Source organism: Grus americana, chromosome 11 (genome assembly GCF_028858705.1).
Source record: "Grus americana isolate bGruAme1 chromosome 11, bGruAme1.mat, whole genome shotgun sequence".
NCBI classification, from domain to species: domain Eukaryota; kingdom Metazoa; phylum Chordata; class Aves; order Gruiformes; family Gruidae; genus Grus; species Grus americana.
Window position 1 is genome coordinate 14,155,584 of NC_072862.1, and position 22,350 is coordinate 14,177,933.

The window sequence follows — 22,350 nt, forward strand, 5'->3', positions numbered from 1 at the left end:
GTAAGTTGAATCACTGCACTATGTCCATCAAATGACCAAGTACTTGCTCCCAGAAATACCTTAGTTCACTCAAGAACACACACATGCTTACACTCACACACGCGCACACTAAATACTCTAGGCTGGTCTTCACCATCAGTATCTCTATCTCTTTAAGGCTGGATATGAATTGTGTTTATTCCCAAAAATCAGTAATAAAGCAACCCTTAGCAAAGAAAAATATGCTTCCTTCAAAAGGCGTGGTAAGAGAAGTTTTCTTAAGTCTTGTTCCCAACAGCTCAGTGACTAACAGCAAGTAAAATGGTATACTAGTTTGTCTTTTTTTTTTTTTTTTTTTTTTTTTTAAATTGTACTGAAAGGCACTGAGCACACTGCATTTGTTTTCCAAGTACCTGCAAGGTTACTTGGCTTGGGTGTCCAAATTAGAAATGTGGTTTTTCTTTTACATCTGGCAATCAGATTCTAAAGTGTCCACAACCCTAGCCATTATAAATAATTTGGTACCAAGAAGCCTACTTTAGGCCACCATTATAGTATTCAGAATCCCAACATACTAATTTAAAACTTGCATGAAATTGTAAGCAAAAATATTGCTCACAGTATGATGAATCACAATTTTATTCCCTCTTTATAGACAGATACATTTTATACACTTTAAAGCAAATGACCCTACTGCTGTTCTCACGCAGAGCTGTGCTGTATTAAGAGGTAAAAAGGAAGAGAATTAATCTGTTTTCCCTCAGTATATGAATGTTGCCAGCTTCTAAAGGGAGGACGGTGTATGGATTCAACAACAGTTCTCATGGAGAAGCTCTGGTTAGGCCTGGGTACAGCACCACGGCTGTTACAGCAACCAAAGCTGCCATCACAGGCATCCAAGGCCATTGTCTCTGTGTGGAGAGAAAAAAAAAATCAATATCATATTTGTTCTAATTCATACTAATCAGTTTACCCCGTGGTTCCTGAAAGTCCTGAGTACCTGTTGATAGTATCACTAAAATGTTACCCATGAGCCTTACTGCAGGCTAGTCCTGACTTAGAGAATCACAGTAAACCATGTTTCTCTAGCAAAAGGAAATCCACAACTCTTCACGACTGAGAAGCATCAGGAGAACTTTTGGCAGTTCCATATTTCCAGGTTCATTACCATACGCACCTCAAAGAAATCAGCTATTAAACATGTGAGGGCTTAAGATGTTTAAAACATCACTTGTGCCCAGTAATCACTAAACACAAGTTTATGCAGTACTGACATCTTTAGCTTAGCTTTTGAATACTTACATCCAGTTCTATGAAATTAGTTTGTAGCAGATCTTTACAACATAATTTTTAACGGACTGTCACAACATTTCATGACAACAATAGCATTTTAAGAGGAGGAGACATTGAGAGATGTTAGAGAAAATGCAAGCTGAGAGTTCAGATACAAACCAACCACCTATTTCTCATCTTGTCTTTTTTTTCCATCTTCTTCATAGCAATTGTGAGAAAAAATGTTTAGAGCCAGAGAGGAATTTCTTAGTCCATAAATAGGAATTGAAGCTTGTTGATTTTTATTATTTAGAGGCAAACTCTTCATTTTCCATAGTTAATTAAGCAATTAAGTTTTCTTACAGGCCCTAGCATCACAGCATTGTGCAAAAGGTAGCCCATTTGCTAAAGACAAACTGAGACCGAGTTAGAAGAGGCACATTCAGAACCAGTTAGAACGAAATTCACTGTTAGAATTAAAGAAATCACACAGATGTTAAATGATTAGTTGATTGCTCAGCTCATCAGTATCCACAAAATGGCATATTAAATGAAGGGTTTGCTTCAGGTAAAGAAATACCTGTGAGCATTTCACCATGCACTATTTTATACAGAAATGGCACACACAGGTGAGAGGGACAAACATACATTGACTGAACAGCAGTGCTTGTACCTTTCGCTACCACAATGGGCCGTAACACCAATACAGGAAAGCCAGGATTAGGCCGATGAATACGGCTGGGACGGGTTGTAATATGGAAGGCTAAAGAAGGGAAGGGATATTAAAAATCACTTTGTGCTACAAATCAATCAGGTAAAGATGATTTAGAGAGGGGAAAATAAGTCAGTGAGTTTTGTTTTAACTGAAATGTATTAAAGACATCTAACACAATACAGCATTATCTAATCTGGTATACAAAGTTAGTACACCATTCTACTGAAATGAACGGGGATGTTTAAAAATAAAGGGAAGTAAGCAGAAAGTGTTCTAAGAAACCTATTGTCACAACTTGGAATTTAGCACGTAACAACAATACACATCTTAAACTGATTTGCCTGTATCTTATTTATAGTTGGTTTTAGTTTTTCCAAGTGATAGGAAATCCCATCTGGATTTCTTAAGGTAGAAGGACTCACACCAGCTGTTGAATTTTTCAGCTGCTACTTCATTCCTTGCAAGTTAGCCTTTCCCATTTTGCATCACTAGCCTCCAGAAAAACAATCATTTTCTTCTGACAGTGAATCAATTCCAACTATGTCCACAGGCAAACTCAGTAGTTCAGACATTTCCGTGCGATTGTAACATGACCATACAATCAACACTAAGTTACTATAAAGCAGGGAAGTATGTTTCTATTAGAGATACCACGAAGATCAGCACCTCTGGCAGGTCATCAGCCTTGGGACCAAATGCAATTCCGAAAAATCGATCAAATGCTGCAGCTGGGCCAAACTACCCGCTGGTAAGATTGCAGGGTTCATTTAGCTTATGGCCTCATTAGAACCATCTACACATCTTCTCAGCTATATTCAATTAACTGTAAACTACTTCACATTCTGGATGGATAGCCTCTATCCTTAATATGATGAATTAAGAGCAAAAAGGGACCCAATTTCTTTTTAAACTGTCCTTGGAAGACATCTCTTCTTTGTATCTTAGCCTATATATTCGTGCACGCACACAGACACACAGAGGTTAAGTTCAAACCATGCCAAATATTTTCTTAAGAACTTTTTTGTGCTGAAGCCGCCTTGATTTTGTTCATTAAAATAAATAACAAATTCATGTTTAAAGACTTTCTGAAACATTGTGATTCATAAATAAAATCTCACCCGATTAGGAATCTGTAGAAGTCACTTAATCACAGAACCTCCAATATGGTTCAAACCACAGGAATCTTAGAAGGTATTCTAGTGTCTGCCATTCAATTCAAATTTGTTTTAATCAAGGCAAATATTTAATAGACAAATTATGTGTAACTATTAAAGTAATTTTCATGCAGGATTATTTTTGTGTCATTGGTGCCACAAATCAGAGTGCTACCTTCCCACAGAAAGCATGTTGGTAGAAATAATCACAGCAGTGTTCACAAAAGTGCCAGAAGTTTAAGTCAACCAGAGCAGCTAATGTTCTCAAACCATTCACATAAACAACTCTGTCATATAAAGCGCATCAGGAAATAATCAGTGACTACAAGCATGCAAGCACAAGTAGTATATCACACTGCTAAGCGTTTCAGAACACACCACTTTTTTTTTCTTTTTTTTTTAAAGTAAAACTTAACTATAAAAAACTTAATATTTAAATGATATCCCAAACGGAGTACAGAAGCCTTGTCTTTTCTAACATTTTTTAGTTCACTGAACAATTCTATGGATTTATTTGTTTTTATTATTTTAAAATTTTTTTTTTAAGTTATACACATTCATGATTGTGGCATCTTGGCAAATGAAACAAATGATAAATATGACATTAAATTGCCTCCAAACGATTACATTTCCCCCCTCATGAACCTAGCAATCTATAACAAATCTCCTTATTGTCAAGGAGCATTTAACTAGGTGCTTCATCAAAAATGTGCATCTTGTATCAGAATATGAAGATATGCAAACTCAGATACAGATGGGCTGCAAAAAGGGACAAATCCCAGTCATTTTCTGTGGGAGACTGTCCTCGGAAATGAAGTAGTGGACAATGATTCCGGCATAAGGGGACAATGGTACTTGAAAAATTTGACCTTGGAACTCAGCCCAGTATCCATGATGCTTCAAATAATCCACTAGATATGTCTTACGTTACCAATTGTGAGTAACGCTTGCTTGAACAGCAAGCTTGTCCTGCGAGTCCTTATATGGTTGGATGCTCTTCATCATATCCTCACCTCCAGGTTTCAACTGCTATAACTAACTCCTCCTCTGGAAGCAGATTTTGGCAACTGCTGTGGTTCCTGATTTCATTTAAATACTCACCTCGAATTCCTCCTAAATCTTCCCTTACCTTGCAAGCTTTTCCACTTTCATCAGATGCTCAATTCCCTTCACAGTATTTCTTCCCTCTACTATCCCCTTTTTTCCACTGATCATCTTAATCCTGAGGTTAATATTTTTAACAGAGCAGAAAATCTCACATGCACAATTATTTCTTCGGTGTGATCTCTTGTACTAGAATGGGAGGGGTTTGGTTGTTCTTTTTGACTTCTGCCTACTTTAGTAATGCAACATTAGCTGAGCATTGCAGAAGAACACTAAGCAGGAAGCAGGTTCCAAGAGAATTATAACATCATATTCCTGAAAATATGGCTGAAAAAAGTGAGAAGGGCTTTGAATTCTCTACATCTTTGACAGCTCTACTATGCTAGAGGTTTACATTCAGTAACTGGCAATAGCAAGAGTATTCACACAAACTCTGGGCATCTAGGAGCCAGCTGACTTTAGAGGATGGTACCTGTAAAACTTTCTTCATAGTCAGAGAAACAGTTTTCTAAAAGGTTATGACTGAGCATCCGTTATCCTCCTGTTTTGTACTGTCCACTACAGGAGTTGTTCACCCTGCACTGATCATAGAGGCACTACAGAAGACAATAAACCAGCTATCCCAAGGTAGTAAGGTATCTAAAACACGGCTATGACCACCTTAAAACGCGTCTGCTGCACCCTTAACATTTGGAGGATTTCAGAAGTCTCAGTATAAAAAAACTTGTCCCTAGCTGTAAACTCAATTCTAATGATATAACTTCTCAAGTTAATTGCAATGTTAAAGAATATTTTCATCAGTGAATAGAAAGGACAGTTCAACTGCACTGTTTAAAGCATGAGCTGATCAGGGATAACCACTGTTAAGAAGCACGAGCAAGAGTAAGGAGGGAACATTTGTTGTAATAAACACTAATAAAATAAAAGCATCTTGAAAAAGGTTGCTTAATTCATTTGGATATAGGTTTCTCAGCTTTTTCCCATGTATCATTCTCTGAAAAATTTTTGCTTAGTTCTGGTTCACAAGTATTTAAGCCAGATGTTTTCAAGACAGCAGATATCTAAGGCCATACTTAAAGTTGTCACGCAACTGTAAATTTAACTTGCATGCGTAACTGTAACAGTGCAATGACCTGCAAAATTGCACAGGCAGTACCAGAATGGAATTTTGCATATAATACACAGCTTTTTTTTTTTTAAGTCCATCCGTTTCTATTTGACACTTATGTACTCCCTCAATCAATAGAACTGCCAGTGTCATAATCCTACTTCCCCACATATTTTGTACAGACTTACGTTGTTTCCTTTTTCTTGTAGCAGCTTCAGGTTTTCTTTACATTGTTTAAGCTCTTCTGTGAGTGACTGATTTTTTTGTTCAGCCATCTCATACTTCGCCTTCAGCTCCGAGAGCACAGTCTGTGTTCTTTCATACTAAAGACAAAGAGAAAACAGTTTGTGGACACCTGGACACCCAACACATGCTTACCCTTGCTTAGCACATAGCTTCCTTTCCTGTCGTGTGCCTAGAGTAACTCGCCTTGGATCAGTACGATCTCTTTTCATAAAAGCAGGGTAGAAAAATCTTTGGGTTTATTTTCTTTTTTCCTAAATGAAGATTTTTGTCCCTGACTTTGAAGGGCTAGGATTACTAAAACGAAGGAAATATGAAGTAAATGCAAGGCCTTAATTCATCTCTCATATCAAACAATTACTCATTAAAATACTGGAAAGGACTGTAAAAACTATGAAGACAAAACAAGAAACGGGAACAATGAGTTAAATAGTGGTCTTACATCTAGGCTGTAGCTTAAATACCCACACCAATCAAATAGGTGCAAAAATCAACTTTCTATATGAAGTAAATCCAACTCGCTTCCCACATAGCAAACTCAAACATAAGAGTAAGAAAGTCATTAAAAAAAATATTATCCTTTATTACTATCTTGTCATAATCCTCAGTGTGGGTCAACTACAATAATACTGGGTGAATGCATCTTATGTTCCTACAGTATGGGCAGCTTCCTTTTCAAAAACTCACATCCAATTTTTTCTGTAGATCACAAGCTTTCTAGTAATCCTCACGACAGGTATTAGTAAGGACAGGACCAATGACTTTCAGTACTGGCATTTACCACAAATTTAAAAGATTAGGCAACTTTACAAATACATCTGATTGCAAAGCCACACACCAACAAGACTAGGTTTTTCAAATTCTGAAAATGGTAAGGAATGTGCTGTGGATGAATTAATGACTAAGAAAAGGACTGCAAAAAGAACTAAAAGCAGTGACTGGGGAAAACGTCACTCAAAACGCTCCTAAGACAAAGCAAGTAATTGTTGGAGACCACAGTCTTTCTCCAGACATAATCTTTAGAGGCTACACAGATGAAATATATGCTCAAAATGCTAGCTTTTCTTTATGCACTTGCCAATCATCTTCAGCAGTCTAATGATTCAGTAAGATGAAAGGAGACCTTTGTAAAGAATGTGTAGTCCGATTGTCAAATAAAAGAGTTTAAATCTAACTAGGAAGATCATACTGACTAAAAAGAATTAATTTTGACTCATAACAATTAAAACACAACGTTCAGGAAGACTCTGAATAAGGGTTTATCTGTCTGTACAGCTTAAAAGTAAATTCGCTAAGTTAATGCATGAAAGTAATCTTTAGGAATTTCCCAAGACATACACAAGTAATGTTATCTGAAATCTTCCTTTTTAGATTTAACCTTCAGTTTATATATTTTTGGCTACCATAAAGTACTTGCAATGAAAGTATGAAAATTTTTCATGACCAGAAGAAATCTTGTATCTTTCCTTTTCTTTTAGCTTAAAATTATATTCTCTCAGCACAGAAATAATGTTTCATGTTACCTCTTTCTGAACATCTTTTGCTTGACTCTCAGCTTCACTGAGTTGGCTTTTCAGACTAGCTGCATCCCGTTGATGTTTTTCTCTCAAAGATCCCATCTGATTTTCAAGTTCCTTTCGAGACATTTCAAGAACACTTATATCGCTGGTTAGCGCTAAACTCTGTTTCTGAGAGCTGAAAAACAAAATCCAATTGATTCCTCATGTGTTTTACATTTAAACAAACAGGACTTTTTTTTTTAAAGCATTTTTCATCCTCCAAAGCTTGAGACATTATTTTTATTTAATATGGAAATATCAGCTTAGAGCAATCATAGAAGTACAAATCAACATTATCTCCCTGTACAAAGTACTGACACAAAAGGCTTCCCATAGTCTTGCTTTTAAATATATGTGCACCGCTTTGTATAAATAATCATAATCTATAATGTAAATAATTTATAATTCATAATTTTTCATTTCTTACTTTTTATTATTCACTATTAATTATCTATTCCAAAGTATTTTGAAACAAATTTGTAATGAGAAGTCTGTCCAAGTATTTCATTTATTTGCACACATGCTTCTTTGCTTAATCCAGTTGCATAAGTTAATAGTTAGTACATTCTTCAAGTGTTTAATACGATTGTGTAATAGTCATAGAAAGCTCTAAATTGAGCCATTGCGAACTTCAGTGTAACAACCAAGTAGTGTTAATTTGTGCCTGTGCAAGACAAAGAAAAAAAAAGGGAGAGATCTTGCATTATTGCCATTATGCAAATCCCGTATTTGCTCGTGTGACCTTCCATATGAAAAAAATATGAGTGGAAATCAGGGCATGATGGAATGAAAAAGAAATCTTTGATTCATGTAAAATAACATATTACTTCTAGAAGTGCCTTACTGTGGGAATTTTCCATTTTTTCAATTAGATCTTACAACAGTGAGGAAGCCAAAAGAAAAAAAAAGATATCTAACCATGATGGTAAATTTCAGATTTACAATAAAACAAAGTTGCTACCCCATATTTACTTTGTGAATTACATTCCAATATCTGAAACACAACGTTAATAATGGCAAATGAATGGATAAGAGGGGAAGTTACTTCCAGGCAGAAGATTTAGATCGCTTTTAGCAATGCCATGTGCTCAAACAGCAAAAGAAATACAGTAAAATACAAATACTCCTACACTCTAAAAATCCCTCCCAAAAGATACTATGACACTTGCAATAAAAAGATTTGTATTTTTTCTGTTAAGCAAAACATGATACGTAATCTTTTTTCTGCCCATCGTTACTATTTATAACGTGACAGGCTTCCATGAGACACCATACTATCTGACAATCATTTTCCAACCCTGAACGCTGAGAAAATTTTAGCTTAGGAAATCTATGTTGTTTATTATCTGTTAAGTAGAAGGATAACTGTTAAGTCCAAATACTTCCACAATGCATGCTTTCAAGTCCTTATTAAAGTAGCAAAATAAGTCAGGTTAACTTATGACAATATAACATGACTGATAAGTAATACAGAAGTATTTGGAAAACAGAAAAACATAGCTTGGTATAAAACAATTTGGCATGAAAGTATGTTCTGCCCAATGCTATGATATAAATAAAATTTCAGTACATTTATTGAAACACCATCAGACATTTAGTACCACTTTTGGGAAGAAAAAAACAACAACAAAATCCCCTTCTTCAGCTACTATGATACCTTCCTAGACAAATCCATTGTGCCCTTACCTAGAAAGCTCCTTCTCTTGTCGCTGAACTTCAGACGTAAGCAAAGTATTTTCCTTCCTTAGTGTAACACATTCAGCTTCCAGAGCACTCCACTCTGCCTTCAACTTTTCAAGTTCACCTGCAACAAATAAAATTTAATTGAATTGAGTAAAATTATTTCATGACTGCTTCAAGTATCACCAACTAATAAACAGGAAAAGCTGATATCAGTCATAAATCTCAAATATATTTGATTATAATCATGTCATACGAATTCTCTCCCAAGCACCTGTAAAACATTACTGTACCTTCTACTGTTATGAGCTTTGTGAGCCATTAAACAAGCTAGTGCTTTTTTTTTTTACGTGAGCTTTTTTTTAAAGGCACAAAGGAATAGAAAAGTCTGTTTATGGGTCTACTCTGATATTTTAGAAACAGTGACAGAAAAGTGTATTTAAAGAAAACAATTTCCCAAGACTTGAAAATAGCAAACAGCTAGAATGACTAGATACCATGCCTCTGCTACAAGGAACAGAATGTTTAAAGCAATAACTAAAGGGTAAGACCTTTGAAATAAATCGGTCCCTGGTAAAATAGACAAAAATCAATGTTACACACATCTTAGTAATACGACAGATGGAGTCCTCTGAACTGGAAAAAGGCTTCTTTGACAATTTCATAAAAATTAACTGATTCAGACTTTAAAGCATCTTTTACATATGCCAGCTTCTCTGTGGCATGTACAATGTTTCAGCACGAGCTTTTGAACTCAGTTACAGATTCTCCAAGACCTGAAGCTATAGGCCTGGAGTAGTGGTTCTAAACCACTCCTCATGACCTGTTGGGTGCATTAGAGGTAAAGTGAAATGCAAATGAATGAGCCTAAAAGAAGCCCTATGCTGGCTCAGCACAACGTATTTGTACATCTCTACATCATGCATTCAGAATAAAGCTTTAATTTTAGACTTTAACATTTTTATGTTAAAAATGAGATGGTATCATCAGTTTTATTAAGCTATAAAATAAAGTCTCCAGTGAAGTTTTGCTAGAAAAATTAAAAGGTCAGAAGCTACCCATTTACAAGCTGAAGTTATACAGAAGTTACACAAGTCCCTTTGGAAACCTGTGGCAGTATCAATCCCTCAAACAGTACAGTCTTCCATCTCTTCTAAGTGGAATTATACTTGGTCTACTTTTGATATCAAAGGGTACCTAAGCTAACATGGGCGTAATTGACAGTTACTATTTATTGAAGTATACAAAACAGCTTTTGTAACACTACAAACCTTGATACACATATATAAATACATACATAAGGATGCTACTGTTAGCACTGGTCTGTGACATCCTTTTAAACAAGTACCTTTTAAGCGAGTAGCCTCTTCCTTCTGCTGATCCTCACACTGCTGACACCTGAGCTGAAAACTGGCTTGCAAACTGACAATTTCTTTTTCATACTCTGAGGCATCTTTCCGCCACCGTTCAAGTTCCACTCGCACTGTTTGCAGCTCGTCTTGCAATGCAGAAATATCTGTATTTCGTTCTGATGCTGCCTTTTCTGCTACTTGTTGAAGTGACAGAATCTCATTTTGAGCACTGACTAGTTCATTTCGAGTGCTTGAAATTTCATTCTCCTTTTCCTCACGAAGAGTCTCAATATCTTCTTGTAATCTTCGCAACTGAGCTGGAAAGCATACGTTAATGTTAGTATTTTTTAAAACTGTATTTACAGAAAAATCTAAAAACATAACTCCCTTTCTCAACTTGTTGATCTTTAATAGGACTAAAGAATCCTAATGCAATTGAAAAAGATATTAATCTTGCCAATTGCTGTACCCTTAAAGAGACACATATGTGGAGTCACGTATTACAGCGAGTCAAAAGACAAAGCTTTCTTGGACAGGGCTCTGTTATGAGTGTGATACTAAAGCAACTCTCTGAAACCTGAAATCAAGATTTAGATCCAACTTCACTGTAAGCAAAACAAGCATTATAGAACAAGGACACTGCGGCATTCAGAGACAAGAGGAAAAACAAGAAAGCTTCTGTGACAAGCCAAACAGTTGCGAAGCTACACTGGAAATGTTTGCTGTTCAGCAATTAACTTATGATGTCTATAAATATTTGAGGCACACAGTCTAATTTCTACTCCAGTCTCAATATGTAGCTAGGGAAATAAAATTTACTACTTTGTAAAAAGCATTTTTCAAAGCACAAGATTAATTTTTAATTGAAAGGGACAGCTGCACCAAATACACTGAACAATAAGTAGTCCTTTAGCATTTACAGTTTACTGTAAACGTGCAGCAGTCACATACACACTAGGTTGTTTTGCATTTCGACATGAAGCAAATCTTGTAAGTTACTCCCATTCAAAACTGTTTCATTACTAAACATCTCTCCTCTGAGCACAACTATTTTTATAAACATACATGCAGATAGAATACAGTGCAAACAGTTGGAAAAAAGTAGAGTACAGAGGAAAGGGAAGCATGAAAGAAAGAAGAACAAAATTACAGTTGAAACTATGACTGATGGAAGTGTTTAATTTGCTCAGTGCTTTTTGGTTTGCTATTTAAAGAACACATCAGAGTTCACATGTATTTCATTGATTTTTAACATGGGGAAAAAGCAATTACTAAATTAACGAAGAATTGCTCTAAGAAGAAAAGTACAAACTTCTTAATATCACTTGAAAACCTAGTATAAGATACTATAGAAGGTCAGATTTACACATTTAAAGTTGTATGTTTCAGCAGCAAAGGGCAAAAAAGGACAGTGGAAAGCATGGGTAAGATAACCAAGGCTGAGTAACCTTCATAGGTTTCTTGTATTCACTTTGTTCTCTCAATCCATTACAGAAGATGACACTGGGTATATGAGTGAGTTGTGCTGTAAACTGATAGAGCATAAAAACCACTCAAGAGACTTGCCCTTTCATGACAACTATACTTGATGTTTTACAGTAGCTGCATATACTGTAGCACAGGTAGAATTCATATACAGGTACAATCTAGAAACTTTGCTGTTAGTTGATGTACAGCTAAGAAGAAAATGCAACTTTTTCCCTCCTCCTCTAAAAAGGGTCCAGCAAGACATTTAGCTCATTAGATAAACTAAAGAACCTATGCATTACCCAATTCCACACTCTGGAGGAAAAAGACAGTAGGGGGAAAAAACATGATAGTTATAATATATTGTAATACATAAAGCTATTATAGGCAACAGTTAAGTTAGATTTCACAGCAATTCTGTATAAGATGAAATAGTCTATCTGTTCTGTAACAAAGACATTTGCAGCATGATGGATTTTTAAATATATATGAGCACCATGAGGCTTACTACCACCTTATTTCTTTGGAAATAGTTCTACTGGGTTATACTAACAGAATAGCAAAGTAGTAGATGAGAACAACGTGACAGTAATACAACACATTACGCATTAACAATTGCCTTTCCACGTATCCTTACGTTAAAAGCCTTGAACCTACCAAACCAATATGCTAGGAAACCACATGGTTCTAAAACACCAAGAATTACAACTTGCTGACACAGCAGGTGCCCATTAATGAGCAAGACAGTGATTTTTTCAAACAGTATCTTCCTGATACTATTTTCTTTATCAAGCCAGGCTAAATTCCTGCTTCTCAGTAATGGCAGTATTTCAAATAAATTTGGTTTTTTCCCTTCTATCTGCATTGTTGATGAACAACTCTCCCTTTAAATGTTCAGACGTGAAAACAAGCATAGTATGACTGAAAATCCACACACATACACGTGTTTCTAAAATATGGTGGAGTTGTAGAAATAACTCACACAGAAAAATTACTACCAAGAATACTGGAATGGTTTCTGAAGCACTGGATACAATTTGAAAGGGCAATTAGAAAGAAAGCTTCCATTGCATCTCTTATTTATGTAAGCCATTACCTCATCTAAATTGAATGCTTCACTTCTTTTGTAAAATAAGTAATGACAAGTTATTTGAATTTCCTCGCTTTACCTATCTGTTCATCTAAAGAACTTCACACGTGGAGACAGGATCTCAGTTGTTTCTGTGGCACCTTCTCTTCTCTATGACAAACATACAAAGCCACGTAGCACTGGCTGGTAAAATTTTCATTCCATGAAAATACTTTAGGAAGTGTTAATGCATGAAGCTGCCAGAATTTCTTTTTCTCCACTACAGTTAATAAGGCCGCCAAGAGAGAATCCTGATGTGTTGGGTTTGCGTGGCAAGGTTTTGGTAGCGGGGGGGGCTACAGGGGTGGCTTCTGTGAGAAGCTGCTAGAAGCTCCCCCTGTGTCTGACAGAGCCAATGCCAGCCGGCTCTAAGATGGACCCGCCGCTGGCCAAGGCCAAGCCAATCAGCGCCTCTGTGATAACATATTTAAGAAGGAAAAAAACAGTTAGAGCTTTTGCAGCCGGAGAGAGGAGTGAGAAGATGTAAGAAACTCTGCAGACAGCAAGGTCAGTGCAGATGGAGGGGGAGGAGGAGCTCCAGGCGCCGGAGCAGAGATCCCCCTGCAGCCCATGGTGAAGGCCATGGTGAAGCAGGCTGTCCCCCTGCAGCCCATGGAGGAAGGATGAGGGGGTGTAGAGATTCCACCTGCAGCCCATGGAGGACCCCATGCTGGAGCAAGCTCCTGGCAGGACCTGTGGACCCGTGGAGAGAGGAGCCCACACCAGAGCAGGTTTGCTGGCACGACTTGTGACCTCGTGGGAGACCCCCACGCTGGAGCAGTCTGCTCCTGAAGGTCTGCACCCCGTGGGAGAGCCCACATTGGAACAATCTGCTCCTGAAGGTCTGCACCCTGTGAGAGACCCCCACGCTGGAGAAGTTCATGAAAGACTGTCTCCCGTGACAGGTACTCCATGTTGGAGCAGGGGAACAATGAGAAGAGTCCTCCCCCTGAGGATGAAGAAGCAGCAGAAACACCGTGTGATGAACTGACCGTAACCCCCACTCCCCATCCCCCTGTGCCGCTGAGGGGGGGGCAGAGGTTGAAGCCGGGAGTGAAGTTGAGCCCGGGAAGATGGGAGGTGTGGGGGGGAGGTGTTTTAAGAGTTGACTTTATTTCTCATTCCTCTACTCTGTTTTGCTTGGTAATGAATTAGATGAATTTCCCCTCTCAGTTCAGTCTGTTTTGCTCGTGACGATAATTAGTGAGTAATCTCTCCCTGTCCTCATCACGACCCACAAGCTTTTCGTTATACTTTTTCTCCCCTCTCTAATGAATGAGGGGAGTGACAGAGCAGCTCTGGTGGGCACCTGGCCCCCAGGCAGGGTCAACCCACCACACCTGACATCCTGATAACTTTTTCCAAGTTGTGAGATGTGTCACACCCTAAATGTTTGGGAAGCAGCAAGCACACAATGAACATCAAAATGTTTTGAACTACGATGGAAAGAGAAGAGGAGGAAACATAAGCAAGGCCTCACTTGAGAAGGGTTCAGGAGACAAAAAAGTACTGAACTGACAAGAGGCATCTTGTAGTTAAGTTTGGGTTTGTCAAGCTTCCACTTTGATTCTCTTTTTTCCAGAGGAAAACCAAAACATTTCTTTTTTCTGCATAGAAGTAACTATCAAATCCTAATTTCTAACTTTTGCTACAGTTTTTTTTTTTTTTACTCGGAGAATTTTCACTATTAGTAAGACAAGATTCAAAATTAAATTGTTCCTCTTGTTCTCAAGACATGTATCAAGTAAGCTCCTCTCTCTTACAGGGGCAATGGCAGATAATGTAAATATTCTATGCTGACACTCATATAAAACAGTGCTATTACAAAAGCTTCTCAGTGTAACTGAGAAGTATCACATTCCACAACAAACTACTGCCCGTAAAGTAATTTGCTAAAGCTATTTTGATTTCCTAAGAAAGTGAGGGCTGTCAGTCCATCTGCCTGTCTGCTCATCTGGCTTCCAACTATTTTTAGGTCCAAACCAAATGATATGCTGACAAAGATACCAAGGTATGAAGCTCCTACAAGTTTCCTACCAATCAATGGCTGAGATGATGTTCAAACTAATGCTTGCTCTAAGGAAGAGTCATAACATAACCCTTACTGATTTTAAGGCTAGACAGCTTCTTGACCAACGTGCTCGCTCACATGCACAGGCTGACACGTTAACCTGATACAGAATATGCGACACGGAAGTTACATTCTGCTATAATTATTCTGGGCTGAAAAGAGCATGATTGGTTATAGTGTTTTTTGAAAAAAAGTATAGACAATGTCTCTGTTGCAGAAATTTTACTGCATGCTCTGATGTTGGATGCAGATGTGGAGTGATTAAAAATTTATTTAAGAGGATTCTACCACTGAAGTGAAGAGACTAAGCAGCACAAAAAGACTAAACCTTCTGAGTGCTCTGAAGATAAAATAGTCACAGTAACTATCCCTGGATCATTCAAAGCTGAGAAAGACTGAAGAGAGAGGAAGAGGCATCTGTTACAGATTACATCTTTTGTAGTTATGATCAGAACAGTAGAAATTGACAGGAAACATTTCACAACAAAATTCAAAGATACGGTGAAAGAAATCAGATTTAAAACATATACTCAATTAATATTTTCATTTATTAGTGCTTATGACGCCACGGAAACAGCCAAAGCTATATATTTTCCCCAAAAGAGTGGGGTGAAAAAACCCCACCCACTTCTTACCTTGCAGAACATTTATTTGCTTGTTGGATTCTTCAACTTGCACTCGATATGCTTTTCTCTCTTCTTCCAATAGCGCTATAAATGAAAGTGAAAACGTGCCCAAAAGTTTTTGTCAGTAAGAAGTATTTCAGCTGTGTAATTAATTTTAGTCATAACTTCCCCTTAACTGAAAAAAATTAAAACAATTGTATTATTTCATTAAGTTATCAAAGCTAGTAACTGTGTAAGTAGTTTATTAAGAAGTTAATATTAAAACATCATTCCATTATTGTGGTAGTATTACGATTAATTTGAAATTAATATAATCTGTTGCCTGATCCAAATACTCCCTGTGTGCTAAATGCAACCTGGTGTGGGAAGAGAGAAGCAAGCTGCAGATATACCCCATAAAGAACACTGAACAATATGCAATTAAACTGGACTACACTATTTCCTGTCAAAAACCACCCACAGTTTTGCTGAGGATAATGATACAGCTACATATCTGATAGGGTGATCTAAACAAAGAACTACCACTGAATACAGTACATCATGTGCATTATCTGACTGAAATACAATTAATGAATATCTGTAAATTAATGTATTTTATAAGGATGAAATATATTGAGTTCAAGTATGTATTCAATAGTACAAAAAGATGCTGGTTTATCTTGAACCAAAAAGTTGGAGCTCAACTGGACCATATATAGAGTTTGGGGAAAAAGCGAAAGTTTCTGATATTCTGTGCAGGAGATGTGAATACTATGAAACAAATTTATCTAAGAGTCAACAGAACTGGACCCCCTTTTAAGACTATCTGATAAATACAATTTTAATGGATACCCTATACAATCAAGTTGATCTGGGTCTCACCTTGAAGTTCAAAGCATTTTTGTTTACTTGTCCTAGCTAGCTCTTGGGCTTCAATCAGCTCCTTGTGCAGTTGCTGAATTTCTTGCTTAGCCTCAGTCTCTGACTGTGCACCCTGCAATTCATCTGATAAAAGAACAGTTTCTTTAAATCACAAATTTGTACAAAAGTTTAATTTGCACTACCATGTGATGACTGACAACTTTTTATTCAAATCCTACAAAGTTAGTTAAAGTAAATCCAAAATTGGATTAGGTAAGTATTAGGAAAAAAAGTAATATACTTTTAAAAGGAGGAAAACATACACAAACTTTAAAAACATTCATTATATATAACATGCCATATAAAACCAAAAATAACAAACAAGAATTAGAAAGATTTTAAAAACACTGTATAGATTGGCAGGGATTCATGGATTGACAAAAACGAAGGAACAACAAGCATTAACACAATTCTTGACTGTGTTTGGAAGGAAGCTACTCTAACCTTCGCTCCTAGCACACACTTCTCAGCAACGATCCTGCATCCCCTGCATCCCAAGCCACCCTCCCACAGTCCTGCTCCTAACAGCACGTACCAGCCCGGACAGGCAGCTTTACCAGCAGACAGACAGACCCAGCCTAATACTGAGGCTGCGTAATGCCAGTCAGCTGCAAGAGATTATGCAAAGAGTGGCTAGGAAGTGGTTTGCTACTGCCAATTGGCTTGTGACCTGCAAGGCTTGGCTTCCCTCTCCCTCCATGGACCGTAACTACAAGGAAAGGAAAAAATTAGGGAAATTTTCTAAAACAAAAGAAAATGAAGAAAAGTCCACCCTCCTTATTTCATTCAGTGGCCTAGTGAATACTAAGCTAAATTTTGCCCTTTTTTTTTTTTTTTTACTGAGTCTTACAGTATTAGGTATATCTTTAACATGATCGGATATCTATGCATGTTATTTAAACTCTAAATAAAAACATTTTGCTCTTCTCCACCAGTTTTGTATTGGCTAAAATGCATATTAAATACCTCTTGGGCTTGCGAGACATGACTTGCAGTCACAGACTAACTAAATACTTTTAAAACTGAACTTTTGGGGGAATTTAAAAGAGGCAAAATGAATTATCTGTAACTAATAGCAGTGTCCTCTAATGGGCACACACACAAAACTAGATGCAGTAACAAAGAGGAAGACAATGGTTTAGCTTGCAGGTATGTGCAATGCCAGAAATCAGATCCAGGAAACTCTCACTCACTAAATTTTCCTTAAGTAGTGTCTGTGCGGAAACAGGTTTTTCAATAGGCACAAATAGCCCTAAAACTATACAGAGGGCTAAAACTTTACATAAAGCCAGTCAGGTGAGAAAGGTAAAGGAGGGAAATCAGTGAAAAAAGTCCAGCTATACATCATGGGAGAGGGAGAACAAAAAGTTAGATGTGTTACATAACTAACTGGTTAATAAATGTCTACTACTATAGACCATATGGATTTAAGATAAAGGCACACTGCTTAGAATAAAACCCCAAAAGATAAGTTACTTTGGTTGTCTGGACCTTTCACTAATAAGAAAAAACAAAAAACAAGACAAAAAACCCAAAAACCAAACAAGCCATAGTTTAGTTTGTCATTATACTTTTGACATTTATATTTGACTATATGTCACCAACAAAGTATAAATTTTTTTTTGCTGTTTTCTTCATTAAAATGTTTATCAAATCATGCTGAAGTATTCACACTGTATCCCTCTAAGAAAAGAGGCTTTTTTCCCTATTCTCACAGTAATGAATTGGTGGAATTGAGGAGTGCTGAAGGTACACATGTGCTTTTAGACTTTTTCAGAACAAAATTATGAGAGCAGAAAGAACAAGAGGACTACATATTTAATCCAAATACTTTCTTTTGTAGTTTATTAGAGTTTCAAATCCAAGTTTCACTTTACCAAACATGTTTTGTTCTTAGCTTCTCATGGATAAAGACTTGGGGCAATTAGACTTTCAACCCTCCTTAATGAGACTGTTCAGAAGAAATGGATGAGGAAGTTGACAAATTACGCTCAAATCATGCCTGATAAAGAAGCAGTGTCCCAAATCCAACAACAGACACCCTAAATGAACTTTGTCGTGGACGATATTTTCCAATCAATGAAAGTACACGTTATAAAGGGTAACACTGCTTCAAAGGAGATGAGAAACTCAACTTATGGGACAACATAATCAGTTTAGCAAAGGCACAATCAAAATAAAAACTCTCTCCTACTCAAATGCAATAGGGGAATTTTCACATGCTTGACATGCTTCTAAAGCAAAAGCCAAGAAATATAAGTACAAGAAAATAATAGCTGCTCACTCTTACCCAAACTGAAAATTTCTTTTATGTGTTAGTTAAAAGCAAACATTTTTGTGCTAACTCTAGTTTTGAAAAAAATTCCTTAGTGAGTAGGATTGCTCTACGTATAAATAATAAAGCTACTAAGTATCGTCAGACTTAGAACGCCCTCAAGAAGCAAATTCACATCACGAAAACCTGGTTTGAGAACTAATGTGAAGGTTGCAATTAAAAACGTATTTGAGCAATTTCCAGAAGTATTCAGCATTGGACTAACTGTTCTCAGAGAAGTCTAAGGAATTCTATCACTACTTACAACAAGGTACCAAGAAAAAAAAAAGTCAAATACCACAGTTTGAAAACTCTTATTCATGTATTCTAGCTCATGGAAAATTTTAATGTGTGATCGGATTGTTTGCCATGTTACAAGAAAGGTTCTTAATCAACACCACTTTGTTTCCCACACACACAATGAGGTTTCCCTTAACATCACCTCTACTGGTAGATTTAAAATTGTCAACAAAAAAAAATGGCATGACCTGTACAAATCATTCCCAAAGCATGTGAAAATTCCTTCTTCAATCTGGCCCAAGAAAAGGAGTCTAACCCATGGGTCAGTTTTGGGAAAAAATGACCATTTCCAAATCACTAAAGAATATCATGGTCTGTGAAGGAATATATTGCCACTTTAGGATCTATGAAGTAAAAGTTCAATAAAACCAAAAGAAAAGCTCTGATGAAATTAATATTTACAAACAGGAAGACATTAACAGGGCTCTGCCTATGTGTGTCTTTATACTTTTGTTTTGGTAACAGAGATGATACAGAACCACACATAGGCTTATCTGTATGGGCCCAGCCTGTGGAACCAGCTTTAGGAGCAGGCTGGTGTTTCTCCAAATTTCACAGTAGTTCAGAATTTTGCAGAATTTCTCAGGTTATTCAGGTGACTATTTTCAGAGTACTCAGGTGAAGTCAGATAAATGACTAAAACCCTGACTTTTCTTCAGCTTCATAAGATCCATGTAAACTGTATCGTATGTTTAAAATAAAGTTTTTGGCTACTGCAACATAACACAATGGTTCCCAAACTTTCTCGATCTACAGAGCATTGCTGATTTTCAAAATTTCTTACGTCAACTACCACTATTCAGCAAACCCTCAACTGAAAACACTTTCTATTAAGATTCCATGGATCAGTCTTGTAGTTACTAAGAAAATATAAAGTTGTTGATAAGAACAAGATTATTAACCTTCCAATGATATTTAGCACTTCTTTTCATCTGTTTAACATTTACCTGTTTTTAACTTTGCAATAAGTAGTCACAAACAGCCTGTCTAAATAGAAGTGTCCAGGGAACTGTTATTAATGGCTAATAAAGTTGTTTAACTTGTGGGGGGGAAGCACTTCTAATCTGTGACAGCTTTTCCCCTTCACCTCTTTGCCAGGTTATGACTTCCAGAAAGTTGAAACAAATCCTGAATGCACTCAATTTATTGATGGAAAATACATTTGGAGGAAACTACAACAATTAAAAATCTCATCATTTTCTTGTTCCATTAATTTGTTTTGTAAATTCCAACAGTTAAAAAGGAATGCTGCCATTTCCAGCAGCCATTTCCGCATTCCAAACAGCTGCCAGATCAGAAATGTTCTCACTCTTCCTTAATTATATGACTGCGCAACAAATCCACTTGAAAGTTGTTCTGTGGCAAATAAGATCCTTTTTAGGGCAAAGTCAGGCACATGAAGCAGCTCTCTGACAAAACCTCAAACAAAACTGTGGGTTTATAGGCTCTTCATAAATTACAAGGGCAAATGATTCATTGTACAGATATTTTTTTAATGATTTCATGAGAACAAAATAGGAAGGTCCATAAATAGCCTCAAGAGAGAGAGAATTATACCAATTATTGTAGTTAATTGCAATATGCAATTCAATAGCAAAGCAGTCTATGCAAACAGGTATTTTTCTACTTATTCACTTAAAAGTTCAGTAATGATTATGGTTTAAATCTTCAACTGAGTGAAAGACAAATGAAGCAATGAAAACATCCACATTAGCAAAAGACTGCTTCCATGTTCCTACAGAAAACTTGATTTTTATCCTTTATGAGTTCAATTAACCCTGCCTGCCAGTTTATTATACCCTGGACAGATAAAGTCTGACTATACCTGACCCTTGCCGTGACATGAGACTGTTCTAACCCAGGAAGCAGCACGCTCACAACAGCCTTAGCTTGGTCTTGTGCTGCTAAACAAACCTTTCTGACAACGCAGGAAGACTTCACTTTGCATATAAGGAGAACTCAGGGATTGGTGGTTTTCAGCCTGAGTCGTCCATGGACTACTTTTAACGTGTCTGCAGAAGATAACTAAGAAATCCAGCCAATTAGGAGTAGTTTTCAGCTGGCTATCTTAAAACTATAAGAATTAGAATTAACATAATTTTGACGTGAGCTGGCTGAATTAATTTTCTTTACTGTACTGTTTCCATACACAGGGTTGTGCTGGCTGTGAATTCTGTGCATGTGGCAATGCTCACAGGAAACAAACTCCTTAATGAGTATCCTGTTCTGGACTAAAAGTTCTGATATTTAATGAATATCATGTTTTTCAACCAAAACTTTTTTTCCAATTACAACTTGCTGCCAATCCCAAATTTATTACCAAAAATTAAGACTGTCATAATCACTATGAACAACACTGCCAGATTCTACCTTCTAACAAGTATATTCAGTGACTTCCTATGTTATTAATTGCAGACATTAGAGCAAAACCCAAACGCAACATGCTCAGTTTCTCAAACACTCCTTTTTAAACTGCTTTGCTGAACTGATATCCACTGGAAAATATCAAATTCAATTTTAGTTTTGCTATTTGGAAACATATACTACATGTAATTTTTGGAAGTCCTTCTGTCATAAAATTAGAGAAGTGTAAATCACAGAAAAAAGATCTTTTACAGGTCTCCTAAATTTCATTATGGTTTCCTATCTTTCTGAACCATGAAGAATTGGGACATTCTTTTCACTGGTTATCCCAACATAGCATCAGTTCACAGATCTTACCAAATGTCTAACCGTACATAAAGCATAAAATTAACTTTCAGTATGATAAGTGTAACAACTAATTAATAGCCCACAAATTTTTTCAGTTCATGAATATGTAAATATTAGCTGGCTAATCAAGTTTTAAATACATACCTTCAGTGTAAAGAGCAGTAAAAAAAATTTTATAGCTGTGAAGCTCAAAGCTAAGGCTCAGCAATGATTCTAAATACAGTTACAACAGGAAATTCAGATCCTGAGTGTGCTAACTAAATAAGATTTTAGATTTTCCTTTTAACCCATCAGGTGCAAACTAACAGAAGCATTTCTGACAGTGATGGAAACTACACAAGTAAAATCTGGCAATGCTTAAAACATGTCAGTGATGGAAGAATCCCTCCTCCCCACAGCTATTAGCCCTAACTTAAGTGTATGCTGAAACTATTATAACTTCAAGTAGAGTTGAGAAACGTAAATTCCTAGAACAGTGTTGGTGAGTGCAGAAACTAGTTTCAAGCACAAATTATTTCTATACTAACATTTAGAAGTATGCTTTTATCTCACATCACTCAAAGGAATCATTATCGGTATTTAAATGCAAGTCTTCCATACTACCATGATTAAAACATTTGAATTTCAGTACTCTAATTCAACACACATTTGATAAAAACAGATAG

The 22,350-nt window shown here is 36.6% G+C and overlaps 1 protein-coding gene across 34 annotated transcripts in view; it reads right to left on the reverse strand.

Annotated features, from left to right (window-relative positions):
* Positions 1-593: 593 nt before the first annotated feature.
* The window catches only part of SLMAP (sarcolemma associated protein), an 88,612-nt gene continuing 66,855 nt past the window's right edge, over positions 594-22,350 (reverse strand). For 17 of the 34 annotated variants that reach the window (XM_054838635.1, XM_054838659.1, XM_054838651.1 and 14 more), the window contains 7 exons: positions 16,321-16,443; positions 15,469-15,543; positions 10,163-10,483; positions 8,821-8,938; positions 7,099-7,270; positions 5,521-5,655; positions 594-890 (listed from right to left, as the gene is read on the reverse strand). In XM_054838635.1, coding sequence (XP_054694610.1) covers positions 801-890; positions 5,521-5,655; positions 7,099-7,270; positions 8,821-8,938; positions 10,163-10,483; positions 15,469-15,543; positions 16,321-16,443 — 1,034 coding nt within the window. In that variant the 3' untranslated portion in view covers positions 594-800. Of the gene's footprint in view, positions 891-1,924; positions 2,015-5,520; positions 5,656-7,098; positions 7,271-8,820; positions 8,939-10,162; positions 10,484-15,468; positions 15,544-16,320; positions 16,444-22,350 lie in introns of all 34 variants that reach the window. The other 17 variants (XM_054838652.1, XM_054838643.1, XM_054838638.1 and 14 more) reach the window with 3 other exon arrangements.